The sequence below is a fragment of the Phoenix dactylifera genome, chromosome 2, assembly GCF_009389715.1.
Source record: "Phoenix dactylifera cultivar Barhee BC4 chromosome 2, palm_55x_up_171113_PBpolish2nd_filt_p, whole genome shotgun sequence".
In the NCBI taxonomy this organism is placed as follows: Eukaryota; Viridiplantae; Streptophyta; class Magnoliopsida; order Arecales; family Arecaceae; genus Phoenix; species Phoenix dactylifera.
The window spans coordinates 17893121-17917904 of record NC_052393.1 but is presented as its reverse complement, the minus strand read 5'-3'; the positions used below and the strand labels follow the sequence as shown (position 1 = coordinate 17917904).

General features: G+C 38.6%; 2 protein-coding genes across 2 annotated transcripts; one reads left to right on the top strand and one right to left on the bottom strand.

The window, feature by feature from the left end:
- The first annotated feature begins 6698 nt into the window (after positions 1 to 6698).
- Positions 6699 to 13789, top strand: LOC103717733 (inosine triphosphate pyrophosphatase). Its single transcript, XM_008806225.3, has 9 exons — positions 6699 to 6717; positions 7227 to 7433; positions 10770 to 10834; positions 10979 to 11042; positions 11130 to 11139; positions 11335 to 11366; positions 11462 to 11574; positions 13190 to 13266; positions 13358 to 13789. The coding sequence occupies exons 1-9, from the start codon at positions 6699 to 6701 to the stop codon at positions 13476 to 13478; spliced, it is 708 nt and encodes a 235-aa protein (XP_008804447.3). The 3' UTR covers positions 13479 to 13789.
- Positions 13790 to 15125: 1336 nt separating this feature from the next.
- LOC103717731 (shugoshin-1-like) lies at positions 15126 to 18236 on the bottom strand. The gene is made up of 10 exons (XM_008806224.4): positions 18060 to 18236; positions 17722 to 17906; positions 17582 to 17619; positions 17370 to 17478; positions 17240 to 17263; positions 16846 to 16914; positions 16698 to 16754; positions 16507 to 16615; positions 16363 to 16423; positions 15126 to 16259 (listed from the first exon to the last, which is right to left on the bottom strand). Exons 1-10 carry the CDS (start codon positions 18112 to 18114, stop codon positions 15917 to 15919), a joined length of 1050 nt encoding a protein of 349 aa, XP_008804446.2. The 5' UTR covers positions 18115 to 18236; the 3' UTR covers positions 15126 to 15916.
- Positions 18237 to 24784: the final 6548 nt, after the last annotated feature.

Genomic DNA, 24784 nt, shown 5'->3' with positions numbered 1-24784 from the left:
CACAAGAGCTTTGCAAGTCTCATTAGTGGCCTTCGTTTCCAAGGCTTGCGTATGTCTTAAGATGTGGCTTCCCTTGGCCTTAGCAGATGTTGCTGTTGTGCTGCTTCATTTGCTTTTGATTGTTTTGAGTCATAGGGCCGAACCAGCCTTAATGAGACTTTGTATTGTATATTTTTCTTGCATAATTTTCTTTGTATTTTGAAATGGAGATCTCCCCTTAATGCTCCCCGAAAGAGAAAAATAGAAAAAGGGACATCAGAGATATTTAAATCTTCCAAATTTTTCAACGACTCTTCCACAATTGACCAGTCAATCATTTAAATGATTAGTTTTATTAACTTTTATTTAGGCCACATTTTACAATAACTCTTAATTTTTTTTCACAGGGCAAATTTTTTATTGTGAAGAAGTTATTCGATGGTGATAATTTTACTACTTCTGTTTTCAAAATCTCAAAGTGTAACACTCTTAAAAACTCCAAATGACCCACCAGGCAAGACTATTAAGAAATAATAAACATAGAATTCTTTTCTTTCTGGATTACTCATAAAATACAGTTAAATATTGCTATGACTACTAATTATCTCAAACTTTAAGGTTTAAGGATTATAGTTGCATATTCCTATGACTATTAACTACGATGGGTCTCCATGATGAGAAGCCTATACTCCAATCTAGTATATGCACTAATCCAAATTGGTATGGCTTTAGCATCGTCTCTCGCCATCTAGAAAGCTGCAAGCAAATCTTCAGATTGGACACATATCCTTGTTCTCCTCTCTCTCTCTCTCACACACACACATACACACACCAGGGAGAAGGGGTAAATGTGAAGGTGATAAAGTTTTTGGTGAGTAGATTTCTACATTAGATTCTAATATAGTATATGATGCGGGAAGTTCTACTTCATAGGTACATTTCATACTACTCATAAACCAATTTACAATCTCAGCATTTTCCATGCACACCACTTTTTCTTGGAGTGAGCACGTAGAGTTTGTCATGCAACAAGTTTAACAAAGTATGTTAACAATATATCTATATTATATTATTAAACGAGAGAATAATATGTTATTTTAAATTCACCTATCAAAATTTTGTGATCAAAATATCTTGAATTCTTTTATTCAAAAATATGTACAAAAAATGATTAAGAAGTTTTTTGTCTATTAATTTTTATATGGATAATATGTTGCTTATCCCAGCACAAGCATATTTTTTTCATTTCCCAATTAGATTGGATCTCTAGTATAAAACTCTGGAATAGATTGAATTTTATTTTTTTTCTCTAATTCGACTCCTTTCAATCAGATCGGATTCCTAGATTCGACTTTTAAACCTATTACAGTCCGTCACTCATTTTTGGCTTCCTTCTCTCAAATGCGACTGGTGGCTAGTAAACTTTAAATTATGATTTTTACTCGAAAATACTGTAAAGTATGGGCAACGGTCTTTGGCACAGCCCACAAACTAAACCCGCTAGTAGAATTGGATATAGTTAGATTTGAAGAAAGATTTAGCTAATGGCTTTTTTTGGGTAAAACTCTCCTTCATTTGAGAGGTGATTGTATTTGATTATAAATAGGAAAACTTACAACAATAGAATGGGAAGAAAAGTAATTACAAAGATTTTAACAACTCAATTAGAATGTTGAAAAGATTTCTTCTTTGTTTCCAACAACTCTGCATCTTCCTTATTAGTTTCCAACGGCTCTATATCTTCCTTATTGATTTTCAAATCTCTACATCTTCAATAGCATTTGATAGATTGGTGGTTTCCTTTCTTGGAGGGAATTGCATGATTGATGATTTGTTTCCAACAACTCTGCATCTTCCTTGTTAGTTTCCAACGGCTCTATATCTTTCTTATTGGTATTCAATAATTCTGCATATGACAAATTGGTGGTTTCCTAACATCCCCACTCAAATGAAGCTGCGAGATGAGGCTTAATTTGTAGTGATTGAACTCGTATACTGGTCGATCCAATGGTTTGGTAAAAATATCAGCTGTTTGGAGTTTGGATGGAACATGCTTCGTGCGGAGTAGACCTTTTTGGACTTTTTCTCGAATGAAATGAAAATCAATTTCGATATGCTTGCTACGGGCATGAAAAACAGGATTGGCTGCCATGCAAATAGCACTTTGAATGTTAGTTAGGAGGAGAGGAGGGCATTGTAGAGGAATGCCAATATCATGTAGAATGTAGGATAACCAAAGTAATTCAGCGGCAGCATTGGACAATGATTTGTATTCTGCTTCGGAGCTGGAACGGAAGACAAAAGACTGTTTTTTGGCTGACCAAGAGATGAATTGCTACCAAGGAAGGTGCAATATCCTAAGGTAGATCGTCGAGTCTCCTTACAACCGGCTCAATCGGAGTCAAAAACCATAAAGGTTAAGAGCCGAGTGGCGGCGAAGGTGAAGTCCAAGAGTGATGGTGCCATGCACATACCTAAGGATCCTTTTGACAAGTTGATAATGTCCTTGCGTTGGAGAATGCATAAACTGCGAGACAAAATTCACACTAAAAGAGAGGTCAGGTCTAGTAAATGTAAGATATTGTAAAGCGCCAACTATACTCCGATAGTGAGTAGGATCGGAAAATGGCGTGGTGTCCGTGGAGGCCTTGTCCTTGGAAGACATGGGGGTGTTCACAGGCTTACACCCCTCCATTTGAGCTCGTTGAAGAATGTCTAAAGCATACTTGGACTGTGACAAGAGCAAACCATTAGAAGTACGCGTGATTTGAACACCAAGGAAGTAATGAAGAAATCCAAGATCTTTCATATCGAATTCTTTATGAAGATCAAGACTAAAATTTTGTAAAAGGGTAGGATTGGACCATGTCAAAAGAATATCATCAACATAGAGAAGGAGTATTAAAGTGTCACTCTGTCTTTTGTAAATAAAGAGTGAAGGGTCAGCAATGCTACAGAAGAAGCCAAATTTTATCAAAAAAGAGCTAAAACGATCGAGCAAACTATGCACGTGGTGCTTGTTTGAGACCATATAATACTTTGTGTAATTTGCAAACATGATGTGGAAAGTGAGAATCAATAAAACCGGGTGGTTGTTCCATAAAGATAGTTTCTTGGAGAGAACCATGTAAGAAAGCATTTTTAACATCAAGTTATCGAATGTCCCAGTTTTTTGAAAGAGCAATAGAGAGCACAAGTCTTATGGTACTTTGTTTGATTACCGGAGAGAAAGTCTCATGGTAATCGATGCCATCAACTTGATGATACCCTTTTGCAACTAAATGAGCCTTTAGGCGTTCTAAGGTACCATCATAATTGAGTTTAGGTTTGTAAACCCATTTATTGCCAATGACATGCATGTGAGGCTCTCGAGGGACTAAACTCCAGGTTTCATTTTTACTTAGAGCATGTCATTCATCTTTCATAGCATAGATCCATCCCTCATGTTTTAAAGTAGTTTTTAATAGTTTTTGGTATCGGAGGGATGGAGGTAACACTATGAAGATGGGCATACTTGGGATTGGGTTTATAAATACCTGCATTACCCCGTGTGACCATGGGATGAATGTGTTCTGAAGACATGCCGGAAGCCGAGGCCATAAGAGGACTAGATGACATCTCGGAGAAGTGATCCACAAGGATAGAAGGTCTCTCTGGCGCAGTGGTATCTGTGCTTGGGTTAGCTATTACGTCCAAAGTGGGAAGCTCGATAATGTGTGAGGGTGATTTTATTGGAGACATCATAGGGGATGCAGATGTAGATATAGGGGGCTGCTCATCAAGCCAATCTGAAAAGGATGTAATATTTTGTGTGTCGTGGGAGGTTAGATGAAGTGTGCTTTGGTTTTTGTAAGGAAAAGTCTCTTCATCAAACACCACATGTCTAGAGACAAACATTTTCTTTGATTGGGGAGAAAAACATTTGTATCCTTTATGTTTTTGGCTGTAACCCATAAAAATGCATGGCACAGTTTTGGGATCAAACTTATTAGATTTGGTGTGCCAGGTGTAAGGATACCATTTACAGCCGAAAACTCTAAAGGATGGATAATCAGGATGTTTGCCATAGACTGTATAAAAAGGAGATTCACTATGATGTGCAAGAGATGGTAAGCGATTAATTAAAAAGGTAGCGGTGGAAAAGGCCTCCACCCAAAATTTTTTTGCATACCACAGTGATATAGCATAGTAAGGCCAAGCTCACGAATGGTTCGGTGGCGACGTTCAACAACACCATTTTGTTCTGGAGTGTGTGGGCATGACAATTGATGAACTATACCAAGTTCCTGCAAATAATTAGTGAAAGCATTGCTAACAAACTCACCCCCACCATCACTTTGCAAAATTTTGATCTTACGAGAAAATTGTCGCTCAATATAAGCAACAAAGGCACGAAAATAGTTAAAAAATTCAGATTTTTTTCGCAAGGGAACAAGCCACATATACCTACTATGATCATCAACAAGACAAGCATAGTATAAAAAATTATCATTGGAACTAATAGGTGCAGGTCCCCAAAGATCACAATGAAATTTTTCAAATAGACCATAGTCATTATTCAAACAAGGTAAAAATGGTAATTTGCTAAGTTTGCCTAACCGACAACTTTCACAAACCCGAAATTTATTTTTTCCTCGTAATCGAAGAAGTCCTTTGGAATGCAAAGCTTGAACAACAGCAGCTTGTGGATGGCCAAGTCGTTGATGCCAAACTTCACTGTTCACCGCCTGAAAACGCACTGAAAAGTGGGCCTCTGGCGATGTCTTAATTGTGTACAAATTACCCCTCTTGATTTCTCTTAGAAGGATCCTGTTTGTCCCCCTTTCCTTAATAGCAAAGCCAACATCATCAAATTCACAATTTATAGGATAATCACTAGTTAGTTGTCCTACAGATAAAAGATGTCATTCTAAATTTGGAACAAGCAAGACATTGTCAAGAATAAGAGTATGTGATTTATGATGCAAAATAGCTTGGCCAATATGCGTAATAGGTAACATCATACCATTACCAACCATCACATGATCAGTGCCTCTATAAGGTTTGAGATTACGCAACATACCAGCATTTAACGTCATGTGAGATGATGCTCCAGTGTCAGTTGTCCACTCCTGGTCTTCCAAAGCATCACGGATTTGCAAAGCAGTAAACGCCTCTTGATTTGGGGTGTCATCATTGGACTGATCATAGCGAAACCAGCACACAGGGGCTTCATGTCCGTGCCTTTTACAAATTTGACAACGAACAGTTGCATTGGAGGAGTGACCCGAGGTCTTGGATCCAGTAGGTTTGGTTGGTGGAGCAACATTACGATTTGTAGGCTTATTTGAAGGAGTGGTTCTCTACCTTTGCCTGAATAATTTTTGCTATGACCATGGAATGCACCTTTGTTTTTGTTGCCTTTATTCCGTTGACTAAAAAATGCAGTATAGCTATGGGAGTGGTGTTTGTTGGTGTTAGTACGAATTTCGAAGGCTTGAAGTAAAGAAATTATCTCACCATAGGATGGAGTAGGTGGTTTAAGCATAGAAGAAACAAAAGGTTCATATTGAGCACCTAAGCCATTTAAGAGAGAAAAAACTTTTTCTTTGTCAGAGACAGGTCGTCCCACAGCGGCAAAGCTATCGTAAATTCGCTTAAACTCACAAATATAATCATCAAGTGCCATCTCAGAAGTTTTGTAAAGAGAATTCAACTGATGCAGAAGCATAAACTGCCTCTCCTGGGAAGGTTGGGCATATGCCTCTTGAAGAGCACTCTAGACCTTGGCGGCTGATCCAGTCCAATAACAAGACTGAGGGCTTCTTCAGTTAAGCTTCCAATGATCCACCCTCTTAAAAGAAGATGATTCTTCTTCCACTTGGTGTGTTCGGGGCTGAGAATGAAGCTAGTGTTGGATGATCCTGACCCAGCAATAATTCGTGTGGGTTTTGGTGTGTCGCCATCGAGATAGCCAAGCAAATCTTGGCTTGCGGCAAGGATCAGAATTTGCTCCCTCCAAAGAGGGTAGTTATCTGATTTCAGACGGAGGGTAACAAAGTTACCGACAACAATTGTTGTAGAAGCCATGAAAATTCTTCTTCTAATAAGGAGAGTTGCACGAAATTGAGCGGAAGAGTGAATTTTTGTGGATCGGATGATGGTTTTTTTTTTTGAGAGTGTTAGCAATAGGCAGGTTCTGATACCATGAAGAAAGATTTAGCTAATGGTTTTTTTGGGTGAAACTCTCCTTCATTTAAGAGGTGATTGTATTTGATTATAAATAGGAAAACTTACAACAATAGAATGGGAAGAAAAGTAATTACAAAGATTTTAACAACTCAATTAGAATGTTGGAAAGATTTCTTCTTTGTTTCATAACTCTGCATCTTCCTTATTAGTTTCTATTGGCTCTATATCTTCCTTATTGATTTTCAAATCTCTACATCTTCAATAGCATTTGATAGATTGGTGGTTTCCTTTCTTGGAGGGAATTGCATGATTGATGATTTGTTTCCAACAACTCTGCATCTTCCTTGTTAGTTTCCAACGGCTCTATATCTTCCTTATTGGTATTCAATAATTCTGCATATGACAAATTGGTGGTTTCCTAACAAGGTTCTAATTATAAACAAATTAACATCTCTAAATTGTTCAAAAATATTTTTTTATTTTTTTTGGTACAACGGTTACTCATCCTGTGCAGCCAGCAGAACCAAGAGCTACAATCTAGCATAACCATGAAGGAGGGCCCCTTTGGTGTGTCTAAATGACCTTCTTGAAGTACTGCGCTGCATAGGAGGTGATCTAGTTGGCGACCCTGTTTGCCTTCCAATACATGTGTACCGCCTGAAACGCATTACAATCTCGCACCATCTGCCGAATCTCGCACTACAATCAAAAACATCTTTCTATTACAAGATTAAGGATATGACTGGAATGACTTGTTCGATATGCCTGTCGGGGTCAATGCAATTACAATCTACATTTGAGGCATTAACCGTAAATTTTGAGTTGATTCCTGTCCACTTATACTCTTTCATGTCAAGCACGTTAATGTCATGCTGGGTTAATGGGCTAAGCACGTTGACCCAAACTTTCCCAAGACGGTTAAATTGGGCATCCGTCGAGATTAGTGCTACGTTCTTAAATCCAACCAGATTTGATCTCAGCCCCCGCCACCTCTAATCACAAGAATCGGGCTCGCAAAACCGCACCCGATTCCTGAGTCACAGGGAGCACGTGCACTGGCACGTGACCCATCGTAGTTTATACTGAATGGGAAACTGCAGCGAGGAGAGAGAATACCGCCTCCTCCGTGGCTGCTAAGAGTGCGCCGCTACCGCCGCCGTCGAGCGGGATGATGCGGGTTTTGTCGCGGCCGGTGACGTTCGTTACGGGGAACGCCAAGAAGCTGGAGGAAGTCAGAGCGATTCTCGACAATTCCATCCCTTTCGAATCCCTCAAACTCGACCGTAATTTCTCCTTCCACTCTCTTTCTCATTAAACTATATCTAAACTGTATCGAGTTTCCATGGAATCGCGTATCATCCCATGGCTGTTGGTTTTACTATTCGAAGATTTAGTTTGGCATGGGTAGTTTTCGTCGGAAATGCTTCAAATTTCCCTTCTTTTTTTGATGCCTTTACCTGTTGGTTTTGCCGTCTTGAGCACTTTTGATGGAGACATAGTTTATGATACTGGATTTATGGCTCGGCTTCCTGTTGAACTGCAAAACCTAGTTTTGCACGTGTGGTTTCGATGTTAAAAACCCAGTCTTTCGGGCAATATGGCGGCAGATGGTGATTTGGCTCTTTGATCGAAAACATGCACGCCAACTAGTCGTGCAATGGTCTGTGTGATCTGACTTCAGAATCTTGTTTTGATGCCATCGTAGCGATGGGTTTCGAAGGAAGGCTTGCGAAATATGCTGAATTCTGCTGTTTTCGTGAACCCTTCCGAGGAATCTTGATCTTTGGTCAAGGCCAGTTTTGCAACCAAAAGAATTAGTCGGAATAGGAAGGATGCTCTTCTAGTTGGAAAGAACAAATTCATTTTTTTTCCCCGTAGGTATTAAATGAACAAATACATAAGGATATTTCTGGGCTTAATTGAAAGAACAAATTGTAATTTTTTTCCTGTGGGTATTAAATGAACAAAAAAAAGAGGATATTTCTGTGATTTCTGTTCTCCAGGTGATTGGCATCATCTACAAAGTAAAAGGGAAGCTAGAAGTTTAGGGTAGGAAGGTCCAATGCATGTGGGTCATGCCTGTAACGTTTTTTTGGTCTTCCTCTTCCTTTTCTTTTTCCTTTTCTCAATTTTTCCTCCTCTTATGTTGCTTTGATTGGGCTGACAAAGGATGAAGAGAGATACCCCACCTGGTATGGAGCCTTCACATTCAAACTCTTTTCTTAAACTTCTTGCTTGCAACTTCATCATCCTAAGAGGTGAGAAAAAAGAGGATGCAAAGAGCAATTAGACAAAACAATGGGTTGTTTGAAATAGGGGAATTGGGAGAGATTAGAATTGTTGAAACCTCATCTCATGCAGCTCTGCTGCATCTGCCTGGTATCAATCTATGTCTGGCATATCATGTCATGCCCCTTTGGGGACATGGCAGAAAACTCCAATAATGACTTGTCTAGGTAAACCTGGTGCCCCTCTATCTTTTCCATAAAATGTTTCATGTGGAAATTGGTCTAACTTGCTTTCATTTTATTTCAACCCCTTTTAGGTCTATGAGGACAGATTGAAACTCAAGGGCTATCTTGAACATTTCTCTAGCCAATTGCATCAGTTTGCTTTAATTACCATAAGCTGCCACAAAGTTTGTGGAGTTGTGCTATCTCATTTGTCGCTGGAACAAAAGCCTTTAATCTCTGCAGACGTTAGGACAAGATGTGCTTGACTTAAATTATTGTCTCTTTGCTTTCTTGAAGTTAGTGCTCCTTTGGGCATTATCTAATTTTCATTTAATGTTGACAGTATAACTATTTGTATGAGCTGAAAGCACTTCCCCATTTCAAGAAGAATGTCAGCAGACTTCATTGTCTGCTCCAGTGGAAGATTTCAACAAGCATCGCCATGTGACATCCAGATTGTCATGTGTTATCCAGCCAAGTTTGTAAAAATGTGGATGGAGCTTCATCTTCAAGTTTGTTCTCTTGACAAGTTAGATTGTGTCAAGGTTCTTTGAAGTTTGAACCATCCCCATCAATCACCTTGGATTGAGTTATCACCGCATATGGTGTTGATGTGGAAAATCCTCTTCCATCTCTAATCATCTTCTTGTCATTCTGTAGAAGAAGCTCACAGGACCAATAGATTTTCTTCTGCAATGTCGCTTTCCTCAATAGACAAATACTCACCATGTACTTGATCCATGAAATCTCTCTGTTCTTTGGCCTTTCCTTTATTGACCTGGTCAGCTGCCCTGCTGATGTAGGCTGTTAAAAGGAGCTTCAATATGAGGCTTTCAAAAGACACTATTACCATGGATTCCTTTATGTCTTTCTTTGATTGGAAAAAGTATATGAGCAATTTTAAATAAAATATTTACGAGCCTAACGTACCATTTTGTGTTATCAACTTTGTCAAGATCAGGATTGAGTTATAAGTTATTGCAAGGTTGGGTTGGATCAATTGTGGATTGCAAGATTTTTCCATTTTTCTCGGAAAAAAAAATACAAGAAATATGAAAATTGAAAAAGAAAAATGAGCCGATTATAGACTAGATGGTTAAAGAATAAGTGCTCATAGGAAGTCAGGTTTCCACCATCATATACCCATATAAAGTTTGGTTAATGTAGCAAATACCATCTAATTATTAATGATAATTCCTTGCTACCTATCAATTCAATCATCCTTTAACTCATGAACTCTGGAACTTTTTTTTGTTAAATTTTAAAAGTTAGGCACTCTAATGAGCTTGCTAATTTTGTCTTCAGGTCTTATTATCGATAAATTATTTAATGAGCCATCTAGTCAAATAAATCAACTTCCATATTATCTAAGATGCACATGACATGGTCAAGTTATATCTAAGTATCCCAGGGATTATATGATCCATAATATGGATCTATATATTTTGTGATTTTAGTTCATCTCAATCCAAAAATGTGTAAAAGATCATTTAGGACTATTTGATCCAAATCATAAGATCTGCACTGTGGATCGTGAGATTTTAGTACTAATATTTCCTGTTGCTGGCTGTGATTGGCCTTTCTACCAGATAGTTTTGAAGAATGTGTATCCTCTTAAAGCTAGCAGCCTTCAGAATTTATTGAATGCATTATAGTTGCACTACTCTTTATGGTCTTAAACAGGCTCCATCCTTGGTTCAGGAATCCTTTATAAACAGTTTTCAGTGCTGGGGAGCTGTGACACCGATGCTTGGTCATTCCATCTTATTTCATGGACGATCATTCTCCAATTTGTGAATGATTTCTTGTTGTTGGTGGTGCTATGCTTGGTGCAACAAAAGGTGAATTAGCTGGTTTGATTGTGTAGGTTTGTCTGTTCGTAAATATAAGTTGGCTGCTAGAAAGTCTTGGTAACTTTAGATAACATAAGTCAACCACTATGCTGTCAATCTTTATTGGTTGATAATGATGTCTTATAATATTGAATCTAACCTTATGAGGTTTGGCAGATGGGCTGCCAATTTAACTGTTTTTAACTGGACTAAGTGCATTCTTGATATATATCTGGTTTGGTTTCAGGCACATAGGCAAAAGAGAATATTATAGATATTTGAGTTGTTTAAATATCTTTCTTGTTTTTAATCACTGACACTGAAAACTCTTCAGTGCCAGAATTGCAAGGTGAGCCTGAAGAGATATCTAAAGAAAAGGCCCGTATAGCTGCAGTAAAGGTATTTCATTATTGTGTTCTTGAATTACTGCAAATGGTTATCAATTAAACGTCTTTAAATTACTGAGTGGTCTACATAGGAAAAATAAAGCATGCCCTTTTCATATTATTCAAACTTTTCATTTGGTCCATTATTTCTTGGAAGGTAAATGGACCCGTACTTGTTGAGGACACCTGCCTGTGTTTTAATGCTCTAAATGGTCTCCCAGGTTGTGTTTCTATCCTTACTTCTTGTTGCATTTCTATTATTTGATTTTTTTGTGAATTATGACGTGTTTGGTGCTTCAATGTTGCAGGACCTTACATGTAAGTTTTCAATCTTTCCCACCTTTCTTCAGAAATCTTTGATCCGAACACTGAAATCTAGTGAAGTTCTTTGACGACTTCCCCCACATATTCCAAATTTTTCTTCTTATATTGTGTCCATGGCTTTTTAAATTCTGTAATACTGAACTCCTGATTTCCTTTTTTTTTGAAAAAAATGGCATGATTGATGACCAGAAAGTGGTTCCTGCAGAAGACTGGACATGAAGGTTTTAGATATTAAGCAATATATATTTTCCCTATCCATTTTGTTTTCTATCCGAACTCTTTAGATGGCCTTTTAAACTTTTACTTGTCCTTTCAGGTCTCAACAATATACTGATGGCTTATGAGGACAAAACAGCATATGCTATGTGTATATTTTCTCTTGCTCTTGGGCCAACTGAGGAGCCAATAACATTTATTGGGAAAACACAGGTATGATGCTTTGTTTTTGTAATGATTTATTTTAAAGTATAATTGAGAATATGTGTGTATCTGTTAATCCTTTTTCTTCCTCTCTCGTTATCATGCTTCAAAGTAACAAGCATCTTCAAAATATAACATAGTACAGATTAACAATACTCGTGTGGGGCACCCGCTCCCCACCTTTACTTCTTCCTCTAGAGAAGCACCCCAGTTTCTCCCTTTTCTTTCGCTCCCACATGTCTCCATTCCCTCCTTTCTCATTCTTTCTATCTTGATTTGAGTCTCCTATATCTCTTAGGAACCCCCATATCCTAGTTAGAGGCACTGAGGGCTGAGAAAAAGGGCATTTTCCTAATGATTCTGTTGTGTAAGGCTATTGCCCTTCTTTCTTTCCTCTTTCCTCATCTTTCTTGTTATTCCTGGGTCTTCTTCTCTCTTGGGCACTTCTTCTTCTTTTTTTTTTCTTGGGGGGTGGAGGGGGGGGTGTTGGTAATTGTTGTTGTTGCGAGTTTAAAGACCCATGGGGACAGAGATATCGACACAAAGGTTAGAAGGCAAGGTAACTAAGAGTATGAATAATCATGCCATTGTAGTTCAACTATATGAGCTTCCCATAGTACATAAGCAACATCAAGAATGTGCTGTTACATATAAACATAATTACAAGGCCCTAGAGTTTTATGAAATAGTTTTAGTTTCACCTTTTTTAGGTTCTAAGATCTAGGATTTAGGAATAAGGCATCTTTAGTGTCTAATCAATTCCCATATTGTCCTCCTCTTTCCTGCAGTTTATGTCTTATGCTGCTTAAAATCACGAGCAATGCAAAACTATAGTTGCCTGTGTTAAATCTCTATCCTGCTTAAGTTCTGATTTATGTATTCTTTTCAGAGTTTGGAGTCCTATCAGTATCTTATCACAAATAGATAGATAATGAGCTCAGAAGGCATTAGTTAAGAGAGGACTTATATGGAGAAGACTTTTCTAGCAAAAAGTGGCATGTTTGACCATGTCTCCGGTGAGGGTCTTGTTGATCTTAAAGACCTGTGTGGTTGCTAGTCTAGGTGCTTATACATTACCTCAGTATGCATATTGATGCCAAGCATGAATGTGTCACTGTTTGAGTGTTCTTAAGACTGCTGGATCCTTCCATGTTATTAACATTGCTGAACCCGCTTGAATTTATTTCTTTGTTTTATTCAAATAATGATTTAACAGTGAAGTTATCAATTGCATTTTGACAGTGAAAGTGCAACTACTTTCTATTTGTGTAGCTTTTCATCATGTTTCATCTACCTGTTTTCATGAAAGGAGTGATTAAAGCAGATCTGCTTCAATGCATGTTTTTCATAATCATGTCTTTGTTTTCTACCATTATTTTCCCTTTATAAGTTAATGTAGCTTTGTTTCATCAGCAATCATTCTATGTCATTCAAAAACAAAGGAAAACAAAAATTTTAAAAAGCAGAATAATTGGGGCCAGATGATCATCTGATCGTGTTTCTCCCACACCCTCTGCAAATCAGTGAATATATCTTTAGATAGAACTGTCTCCTCTGTACTCTTCAAAATTCGAATTTGCTGGAAATATATGCTCACACATCGGTTGTGGTTCCTGAATTGTAGGGAAAAATAGTTCATCCAAGGGGCCCTGCAGATTTTGGATGGGATCCTATCTTCCAACCAGATGGATATGACCAAACGTAGATATTCTTTCTTCCTGACATTGTGGTGAATTTAACTCTCTTGACACCTAATGAATGCTTCTATTAATCATGTGACTTGGTGGTGCAGCTATGCTGAGATGCCAAAGGAAGAGAAGAATAAGATATCCCACCGCTCGAAAGCTCTTGCAATGGTGAAATCACACTTTGCAGCAGCTGCCTATGTTTTCCAGAACGACGGATTAGTTTGATAGCACAGCTAGCTAGATGCTATAAGGATTAACTTTGTTTTCACCCCACCATATTTTTTGACTTTGTAAGCCACATACAGGGCTTTGTTTAAACACGGTTAAGGTCATAAATACCAGTACATCATCAATACAGTATCTGCTCAGAGGGAAGTCACTTTGTGGGCTATCAGCATTTCCTGGGATGAAACAGCATGCTGAATGATACAGGATAACAAATGGAGATGGCTTTTCCAGAATGCAGGCTATTTGTTAGCCAAATGAAGACCTTTATTCTTTTACTGCGTGGAAGTAAACCAACAGGATCATCGAAATTATTATATATGGTTTTGCTGATTCCACATCCAAATTTGCAATCATTACCTAAAAATAAAACACTTCCATGCAGTAGGAAGATATAGAAGCTGTGACGACAAACCAGGAGATCTTAACCACTCTGTGCTGTCCCTTGCAGAATTTTTTTTTTTTTTTTTCCGCTAAGCTATGCAGCATCCAGCGGATGGCATCCGTTACCACCACCACCACCATTACCTCTATGTATGTCCTGCTTGCAAATTGTCCTACTACACAAACAGATATACAGGAACGATAATTTCTTTACATTGCCTGTTCTCCAACTCAATCTCAGTTTTACTGCACATTTTTGATGGACCTTCCTATATACTGTTTATTTGTATTTTCCAATCAACCACAATAGGACCAGCAAGCTTGTAATATTTCTACCAGTCCTTGCCGCTGGGGATATATTTTCACCACGGCAAGCTTCACTAAAATCTTTTGTATAAACTGTGCAGTTTCTTTTCTCTCCTAGCTCTTGTGAAAGTGTTCCTTTTGGTGGGCAATTAAGTTCCATCTTTAAGGGCTTTGGATGCCACATTTCGGTGTCACGGTCCATCCTTCCTGCTTGGTTTGTGTCGTGTTTATTCTACTCAATGTAAGTTGGTCTGTGTTATACTCAGCTTTTTGATCAATGCCTCTTCACTGCAAGGCATCTGAAACAATTTACAAGCTCACGTTATGCATTCAATTCATCATACTAATTATTAAGGTTTGTGCGAATGATAAATTTTCTGGTGTTTGTTCAGGAACAACTTCCTTCTTTCCTTAAACTTAGGCAAGTCAGCTCAGGCAGGACGACGACCAGAAAATAAATGCATCCCAAAAAAAAAATAATCGTACAGCTTCCATTGTTTCTGTGGCTATGATTCTATGATAACAGGTGTGTGAATGTGAGGAAGGAAATGCAATATGGTACCTGTCATCAATAGAGAGTGACAATATTTAGAGACTCGGCATATGGTAATGCAATTTAACAAGCTTAACTGTGGCACTGGGAGGGTGTATTTTGGTCTTGCAAGATCTATTACAACAAGACTGATCTGTAAGGACCACTATGTGCATTTTCTCCAAGAGGTAGACAAGTATTGGTGGCTGACTCCAAAGCTTTACACATGTACATAAGCAAGAAGAAACATCCACCTGCTTCAAGGAGTTCATGCTCAGAACATCCCTCCTTTACAAATGGATCACAACTGCCTAATATGAGTGGTAGCGTAAAACACACAAGCTTCCACATGAAAGCATACTTCAACTAAGTTGTGATACTCAATAAGGCTGGATAAATAACATACAGCGTGGCAAGATACTATTCCACATGCATTACAATCTACTGTATACTGATTTTAGAAGACACAAAGCTTGCTGAATACGTACAGGATGTTAGCCAGATTACATGATGCCTCAATATGAGATTAAACTGCAGGAATGGATAAGATGATTAAATTTGGCAAATAGGATAACCAGAAACTGCATGAGTAGATACAATGATCTGCTGACTCAGATAATATTTGCGGTTCATGTAGTGATGCAGAAGCTTTATCCCAAATCGCATTAACGGGAGTTATATACTAGTTTATTCCTTTAGTCAAGTAACTCAGCCATATATCACATGCTCAATGGAAAATTGGAAGACTGAAATCAAATACTTGGAATCATTCCCGGTGACAATACTATAGGGAATTTCTCAAAGCTTAGATATATGATGGCAAAGCATTACCCTGTTTACTTGCACAAGACATGCAAAATCTTGTGTTCTTAAAGGCCGCAGCCAAAACCTTGCATTCATTGGAGAAGGATATGATGCAATTGTTTTGGTATAATTTGAATAAAGCATCAATTTTTCCAAGCATCCAGAATAAGAATACTGTTCAAATCAGTCCGGTAGTATTGTGATCATTCACAAATGACCAAAATACCAAACCTCTATCAATTACGGTTTCACTGAGGTACTTCGTTTTTTTTTGGGTGGGTGGGACACAATGTAAGATCATAAAAGAACACATTGTGTACACAGGTATACAACAATCCTGATCATGAAGACCGTGTAGTTGTCAGTGCCTGGTTGACCATCTCTAGGTGGGAATCAAGTTAGCTATGACCACTTAGTCGTCTCTTCTCATTTTGACATTGAGAGGCACTTCCTTGTAAGAACTGACCCTTTCAACTGCCCTCCTCATAGGCCTTCCAAGAGATGATCTCCTTGACCCTTGATTCTGATCTTGTGGTGAGCTCCTCTCTTCCTGTACTTCAACCTTTACAGGGTTCAGGATGGCATCTGAAGTGGATTTAGCTGAAGAAGAGTCTAGCTGAACAGAAATGTCTTCATGCATGCGATCACCGGTCAGCGATCGGATTGGAAACTTTATATCTTCTATCTCAAACAATTCCTCAGTAGGCTCACAAAGTTTAGCTTTCAGATTACTGGATCTCCTTCTCAAAGACCTTCTGCTAATATGAGAGGCCCATGAACAGCAATTAATATTGGATTCAATGATGAAAAACATGTAAATGTATCATCACTACTAACTCGAAGTAAAGCATGCATTACCTTCTGCTTTCACTCTTCTCCTTTGCTGGAACTGGATGAATTACTGTAGCAGTTCCCAGAGCTGCGAGAATAAATAATTAGAACTAAAAAAGGTGGGAAAATGTCTGAGATAGATGTCAGATATCAAGAAATAGTCCAATTTACATCGACTTCTCAGTGTACGCTTCCTATTGGCACCGCTAGTCTTCTGGTATCTGGCTGGATGAAATGCATCTGGCACAAACTCAGCCATCATGTTCTTGTTCTCCTTAAACTGTCCATTTTTTGGAGCATTATCAGCATCAAGGGTTTGGAAAATAATTTTCAAATGTTCAATCGATCAACTTGCTAAATACCTCAATGCTTATCTTCTTGTCTAGTTGCTTGTGTTGTTTATAAAGTTTCGTTGCCTCCTGTGAGGAAAAAATATTTTACTGATTCAGAATTCACATGAAAGATTAACAAAAAAGGTGGAAGATAAGGTAAGGTTAACAGTTGCCAGACCTTCAGTTCTAAGGTCTTTACTCTGAGAGCTGCTGTCATGCATCCAAGCTCGTGCTGCATTGCTTTAAGCTTCATTTGGATAAATACAATATCAGAAATTTTGACTAACACCAGAAGAAGTTCAATTTGTTCAATTGTAAATTCATGCAGAACAGGATGAAGAAAATTTCTAGCTTCCTTCAAAACCATGACATAATTTGCTTTTAGCTTCATTTGGATAAATACAATATCAGAAATTTTGACTAACACCAGAAGAAGTTCAATTTGTTCAATTGTAAATTCATGCAGAACAGGATGAAGAAAAATTCTAGCTTCCTTCAAAACCATGACATAAGTTTCCTTCCTGGTTAACTATCCAGAAACACCTATAGCAAAGTAAGAGAGGGCAACTTACTCTGTCTTTACCCAGATTGAACTCCTGCATTTCAAAAACAGACATGGTAAATGGAAGACTAAAAGAAACAAAATATGACTCTATGATTGATGAAGGAAAAGGAAAGGGGAGGATAAGATAAGGAACAAACCGCCAGCATCTGGGAGTTAGCCTGTGCAAACTGCGCATTCTGCTGATGGGCTTTCTGCAGCATGAATCGGACCTTGTGCAACTCGATGCCATTCATTTCTATGATTTTACTGTTTGATAACCAAAATCAAAGACAAAAGAATTCCACCTAAATCAAACTAAAGAGAAGCGGGGGAATACAATGAACAACAATATTTCAAGATAAGAACATACTTTTTCTCTTCAATTATCTTCAAAAGAGCAGAATTTTCCTGGAATTGGGTCCAAATCCACCAAAAGTCAGAAAAAAAAAAACCTCTTTTAACTCTCAAGAAGAGAGGATAACGAGAGATGAAATCAAGAATGGGGTTTACCGTGAGGAGCTGGGAAATGTAACCCTTAGCACTCACAGCGGGGACGACCTTCGCCATTTCTTGGTCCTCCGCCTTGGATCTTGGCGACCTCCCAATACTCGTCAAATTGGTGATGTCCGAGAGCCTCTTCCTCCTTATCAATGGCGTCATGATCTTCTGATTGCTCTCCCCTTTGGGAATTCCGGCTGCCATCCGATCAGAATTTCATGCCATCACAACTCAAGCAGAACAAGAACACCCAAACCCTAACCCTAGAATTAACATACAAGACCCTGAAGAAGAGAAAAGGGAGGGTTTTTTCCAGGGGCAATATGGAAGACAAGAGGCATTGGAACTACCTCCAAGGCCTCCAATGGCGTCGGTTTCTGAGTGAAAAAGGCCAACTCCCTCCATGGACAACCAAGAAGAGAGCTCCCAAGAATTCTCTCTCTCTCTCTCTCTCTCTCTCTCTCTCTTGTGTGGGGAGTGAAATATTTCACAGTGGCCGAGATAGAAATAAACGGAGCCGGAGGAAGAGAGGAGGGGGGAAGATAGCGGGGTGGGGAAAGAGATTCGGATAGGCAACGACTATCCGAAGCTGGGTAGTCCCGGCCTAGATTTCAAACCAAAGAACCCAAATCAAGCACTCGGGAGGCAATTTTGGGCTCGCATGGCTCATTCAATGAGAGCTAACCGTCCGGGTAAAATAGAGTGCACAAGGTGTTAGAAAATTTTATTATTTTTAAATCTGAAAAGTTCAAATTTTTAAACTTTATATTTAATAATCCTACTTTGGATATTTAAATGCAAGCATACTTGAATTTTTTTTGAGGAGTTAGGCATCGTTCAACCTTGTGGGATTTGGACCGGTAACCATGCACGCTTTTGCTTTGTCAGCTTGGCCGACTATGAAGTGTACATTGGCATGGTGCATGTAATGTGAATGCACATTCTAATTATCTTTGCCATACATCCAAGTCATATTTAATTTTTGTATATATAATAGAAGTATTACATTTTAAAAAAAATAAACATTTAGTTTTAAATTTATTTTCATATATATAGCACTTATTTCACATATTTCAAAAGATTTATATGCTTAAAGTTTAAATTTGTTTTCTTATCTATAACGTAAGTGTTATAAATTTTAAGAGATTTTAGACACTTAAAATTAAAATTTGAATTTAAATTTGGGCTGACTAGGGCACCACAAGCATGTTATAAGATTTTTATGAAAACAATCATTAAAGCCATTATGAGCCTCTCTAGGGGTCATCTAAGCTAAGCCTATATAAAGGCTCCAAATCAAGTCTCAAACACAAGATAGATAAGCCTTGTATCATTTTATGACTTATTTGTTATTCCAAGAGCTTTTACTATTTTACGATATTTTGAGAGATTCTTTCTTCTTTCTCAATTTTTTTCCTAATTTTCCTACTAACTTCTCTTATTTCCTCACAATTGGAGTCCCTTCGATGAGATGTTCATGCAATCATGCTTGTGATAGGAAGATCTGGATTGAGCCAGGTCTATAGTACTTTGAGGACGATCTTGTTAAATACTTCTACAAAATGGTGAAATTTGTTCTCAAGGAGATTTCGAAGTGAGGATTTGAGAAGGCTAAGGTTAGGATTTTCGGCTTGGAAGAGATGGCGAGGAGAGGACATCATCCTCTAGCTGATAGTTGTACCTTCACCTTCCGTACTAGTTGAAATAGCCAAAATGGTTGGCAATGGTTTTTGTAATTTTACTTTTATCCTTTAGGACCAGCAATCCAATCCCTGGTGTGGAAATACAAGATAGGCATCGATTATCCTTTCTATCTTTTTTTCTTTATAATGTTACGATTTATTCGTGATATTTTCCTCTTATATAGGCGATGTTGAGAAAAACTACAAAAAAATGATTTTCTTCACCTCTCTTTCTCCTCCTCCCTCTCTCTCTCTCTCTACCTTCACCTCTATCTGTCCAAAAAAAACTAATACCATCAACGTATCCAATCACCACCATTCTTCTACATTTGTGCATGCTGCAAGCACACATCTAATGTGGTCATACTCCTTATAGTGATAGTGCCTTGCGCTGTCTCTAGACTTGGATCTCAACAATGCACTACCAGAATCGTTCTCTAGTGATCTTTCTCTCATTACTAACATGGTTATTGATGAGGGGCAAAGTGGACTACCCCACAAAATACAATTAAAGCATCTAAATTCGACGACAGATGTAATCTCAAGAAGAATGGCCTCGACAAGCACGGCCCCGAAAAGCATGACCTCGACAAGCACAATCTCGACAAGCATGATCTCGACAAGTACGACCTCGACAAGCACGACCTCGAAAAGCACGACCTCGGCAGAAACGACCTCGGCAGGAGCGACCTTGGCACGCATGATCTCGGCTGAGCAAAGCCCAATTGACCTCGAGCCGACTCCAACTCTACGAACAACCAAGCCGGTTCGCCTAAGGAAAGGACCACCAAATCCTCTATATTCGGGATTAAATCCCGCAATCTCCGCCACAATGGCTGTCAATATTTGAATCCACGCAATCTCAACCGATCGCCAGCTAGTCCGAAATCTCGAGCCATCTAAGGTAATTCATTAAAACCAAGATTGCGCAATTATGTCCGATTGCATGTAACTGCTACACCCCCCTCCTATAAAAGGGGGGACTCTAGGAACAGTTATATAATTCTTAGTGGCTGCAGACCAGTAGAAGAAGGACATCCATGAGAAGCTGAGAATTCCTACGTGCATTACCTATAATTGAAGACAGAAAATAACTATCCTACCAAACAAAGACAGAAAATGACTTCTTAGTCGATCATCGCATGCATCTTGTAAGTTATTGTGTCATCCGTTGTCATCAATTAAAGGAAACAGAAGTTTCCCATCCTAAAATAATTGTTCACTTCACTGACTTCGTTGCTCATGCCGTATCTACATGCTTAAATTTGAATTCATGCGCAAAAGGGCTTCAATTCTACGTCTAGCAGCTCTATTTTAATTTCCAAATGGTACCATAAGGTCTATGTAAACTAATCTTCCAAAGATTCCCATCAAACGAACGTGCCGGTTATCTCCATATTTTAGAAGGGTTTGGATGAAATTTGTGGCCAAGTCTCCCACTCTCCCAAAAATACTTCTATCTCCAAAGCCTCATTCTACCCAAATAGTTAGAGCAAATAAATTGTTCTGGCAATTTGGACAATATTTGTCCGGCCAGAGCATATGCCCAAAACTTCTCAGGCCCAGCCTTGAGTCTCCTTAGGCCTATTGATAACACCAATTCCATGAAGAACAAACAACTATATTGGAAAGTATGATGCTTATCTAGTGAAACTTCATCTCACCTGACTAGGAAAAAAGCTAGGAGAAGACAACAGGTAGGAAAAAGTTTATGATCCAAATATAAAGGATTTAATTGACTGGACAAACAATATGTGGAAATGTGAGTATTGCGCAGCATTTCTAGTCTCCAAGAAAAGCACCAAAGCATGGAAATTTTGTTTGTTCTCGTAGTGACATGAATCATGAACCAAAAAGAAAAGGATTTAGGCTGTGCGCCGGCGGGTGACAAGGAGGTAGGGATAAACTACCTTTAGAAAAAGAAAAGGCTGAGAAAAGAGGGAGAAAAGGAGGAGAATTGAATGCCCCTTTTATGTAAATCCTCTTTGGCATGAGCTCCCTTCTCGTAGAAGGATCCCTTCAGTAGTATGCTGTCCAAGTTTGATGGTAACTAGATGTCACACTCCAAACCCGTCATCTCGATCAACCACATGACACGGTCGCACGAATCTTAGACTACAGATGCACATATACCACAGGAAACTTAATTCTTTGACAAGGTTCTACAGATGGAAATCTTAGACTCCCTTCAAATGCATATATCTTTCAGTTTAAGGTTCTACATAACCAACTTGACAAGGGCCACTAGCATCTTTTCTCTCTATTTTTCTTTTGTTTTTAATTCTTTGCTTTAAGCTTTAAAGGAAGATCTCGACAAGCATGGTAGCTTGCTCACTTCTATCTTCAAATGGGGTTATTTAGAAATAAAATAGCAGGCATTATCGACCATTCTAAAGAAAAAACATGACATAGCAATCGAAAAATAAGGACTACTGTTTGATCATGTCACTTGGACTTCTTTTAAGACATGTTGTTATGCACTATAAAGATGTCATATTACTGTTATCTCTGTTTTATAACCATTGTTAGTCAAAAGCTCATTATGTGTATATATATATATATATAACATTATGGAAGACCCCCAAATCATTATAAAATAATGTTACTCTACGTATTGTTTCAAAGGTTGGATACATATCAATCCTCCAAGCAATTCTAGGCACAGTTTTTCATCCCTAAACCGAGCCAATCTAGCTCACCTATCCATTTCGCATAGGTTACATCACAAAAACCTCTGTCAGCAGCGTATAATTGCAATGATCCAAAACTACCAGAGCACCTTGATAGGATCTGAACCTCTTACCTCCTAAGAAGGTAGGAAGGCCTGTTCCAAGGGCTAATTCATGATGCTTCGTCTATGTTTAATTTCATAACCGTGCGAAGCGTACTACAGTAATTTTTACAGAAGAAATGTTATCGTAATATAAAAATCTCATGCAAAGACGTTACTAGACTAATTTATAGCTCTCCTGCAGCGAGGATAATTTGCTTTTACCATGTCTTTCCCTTCTGTCTTCTGGTTAGAAAGGATAGTAAACCAGGGTTACCGTTGTAGTCTATCTATGGGCAAATATACTGTAGGGACTCGGCCCAAGCTTACGACATAATCTTGAAGTCTCCCGCGTTGTCCTTGCACATACCCATTGCGCCCACTGTGCTGATTTGGCTTGACAGGGTTCCAGACAACCAGAATGGGATTCTTTCTAACATTGAGGCCTTTACGAGGAGCAGAGGGTACAAATATTTTATGAAACAAAAAACTCAGCGTCCCAGTACGACGAAGTCCTACAGTAAAACATCAGTAGAGAATTTGGAGGCCGAATGCCCGTAAAAATGGGGCAGCTTTAACTATGTTCGGCGCACTTTGAGCTGGCTTCATCCTAATTGAGGATGACTCTCAGCTACAGCTATTGAGGATGCTTGGTTGCTTCAGGATATTTAGAGTTTGCCGAGAAGGTGGATTTTTTTTACAGCAAGACATATCTACCGAAAGGCAGACGGACAAAGTTGTGGATTAGATGGTCTCTTTTGCGGCTAACCACTCTAATGGGATACTCTAGATTTATGTGATGTTTGTTCCGAGAGCGCTTCGAGACTTGCTGTTTTTTTACTTTTTTGGACATATTTATATTAGAATGATATTAAATGCATGTCTTAAAGGAGAAAAAAAATGATAGTAAGAGTGTGCAATCCCATACTACATAAGCCGAAGTCCACCAATTTCACAACAGGACAATTCTCGTGATAAAAGGCACGTAGATATAAAGCTGCAATCTACCCATCATACCAAATTTCCATATGGCAAGACTATTTGCTACATAGAGTTGCCAATAATGCAGTATGATGAAGTCTTTATAGTAAAACATCATTAAAGAATTTGGAAGTCGACTGATAGTAAGAGTACGGCTGGCTTTACCTATGCTTGAGGCATTTTGGGCTGACTTCATCCTAGTTGAGGGTAACTCTGCTATAATAATTAGTTGGATCCAAAGGCAGATGAGGAAGGTGGGTACCTACCCTCTACTTTGAGATATTTGGAGTTTGGCAAGAAGGTGCATCTCTTTTACAACATGACACATCTACCGAGAGGCAAATGGAACTATGGATTGCATGGCCTTCTTCATGGCCAACCATTTCAGTGGAATGAGGGATTGTCGAGACTTGCTACTCTTTAACTCTTTTGAATGTATTCATACTGGAATGATGTAAAACGTCCATCTTAGCAAAAAAAAAAAAAAAGACAGTAAGAGTGTGCAATCCTATACAACATGAGCTCAAGTCCTTTGGTTTCATGACAATAGGACAATCCTTGTGATGAAAGGCATGTAGATATATGGCTGCAATCTACCAGTCATACCAAATTTCTAAATCGCAAAACTGTTTGCTAGCACATAAAGACAAAACCATTATTTAGTTCAAACTAGAATGCATCTTTATGCCTCATACAGTCTGGTTTTGAAGATGTTCCATGTTGCAAAAGTATCCTCCCCTTACCTGATACTTGTTCTCTAGCTGCTGCATAAGAGGTGTCATTGTTCTTGAAATTTATCAGCTAATGATGAAGATGATCTAGAGCACATAATGCAAGTTAGAATCAAGGTAAGCTCCAAAGCGTATTGCCAAATGGAAGTGCAAAAAAGCAACGGCACTCTCAGAACAAAGGACCCTACCGATTCCTAAGTTTTTTTTTTTGAAAAAAAAAACAACTTCAACTCGCAACTCATCATGAATTACTGAGAGAAGTTATCAAAGTCGTACATACACAAGCTTCTTAACAAGGAAACCATTTTTGACAGGGCATTTCAAAGCTCTATATACTGTACTATAATGTTGTTATGCACTTATATTGTAACATCTATCCTGAAAGAAGATAAAGAATAGTTATTTACAAGTAATGACCTTAATCTTGATCTTTTTATCAAAAAAAGAGAGAAAAGTTATGACTGAAGGGGAGAATGGGGAAAAACAAAATAAAAATCCGTCCATCAGCTTGCTCGCCTTCCTTTGTTTTGTCTTTTTCTTTCTCCTGGTCTCCTCTCTTTTTATATATCTTGCCCCTTTCAACCATATATTTCCCTCTTACCCAAAGGTAGCCTCACCCCTTCATTGGTTCTTTCAACAAGAAAGGAATGTGAACAGGGACTGGGTTGTATCTTTTGCACGAAAAGTGATTTACTTTTTTTTACTCGAATCTACTGTTGAACCGTGCAATGGGCGCCTCAAAGTCTGTGTTCGAAGTGCTTTGAGATATGCACGTTGGAATAATCCAACGGGTGGATGCCGCGAAAGAAGATCCATCTTGCGCCAACGGTCCAACTCGAACCCAGGAGGGAAGGGGAGCAGGCGTGGAACCCAGCGTCGGTCCCAAACCTCTTCCACTCCCCATTCCCATC

Bases quoted from the DNA above. Each gene is read 5' to 3' on its own strand.
- LOC103717733 (XM_008806225.3), top strand. The intron at 10,835-10,978 runs GTATTTCATTAT...ATTTCTTGGAAG, and splicing joins CCCGTATAGCTGCAGTAAAG to GTAAATGGACCCGTACTTGT. The intron at 13,267-13,357 runs GTAGATATTCTT...TTGGTGGTGCAG, and splicing joins CCAGATGGATATGACCAAAC to CTATGCTGAGATGCCAAAGG.
- LOC103717731 (XM_008806224.4), bottom strand. From the start codon at position 18,114: ATGGAGGGAGTTGGCCTTTTTCACTCAGAAACCGACGCCATTGGAGGC. The intron at 17,479-17,581 runs GTATGTTCTTAT...GTTATCAAACAG, and splicing joins AAGATAATTGAAGAGAAAAA to TAAAATCATAGAAATGAATG. The intron at 16,424-16,506 runs GTAAATTGGACT...TTATTCTCGCAG, and splicing joins GCGTACACTGAGAAGTCGAT to CTCTGGGAACTGCTACAGTA.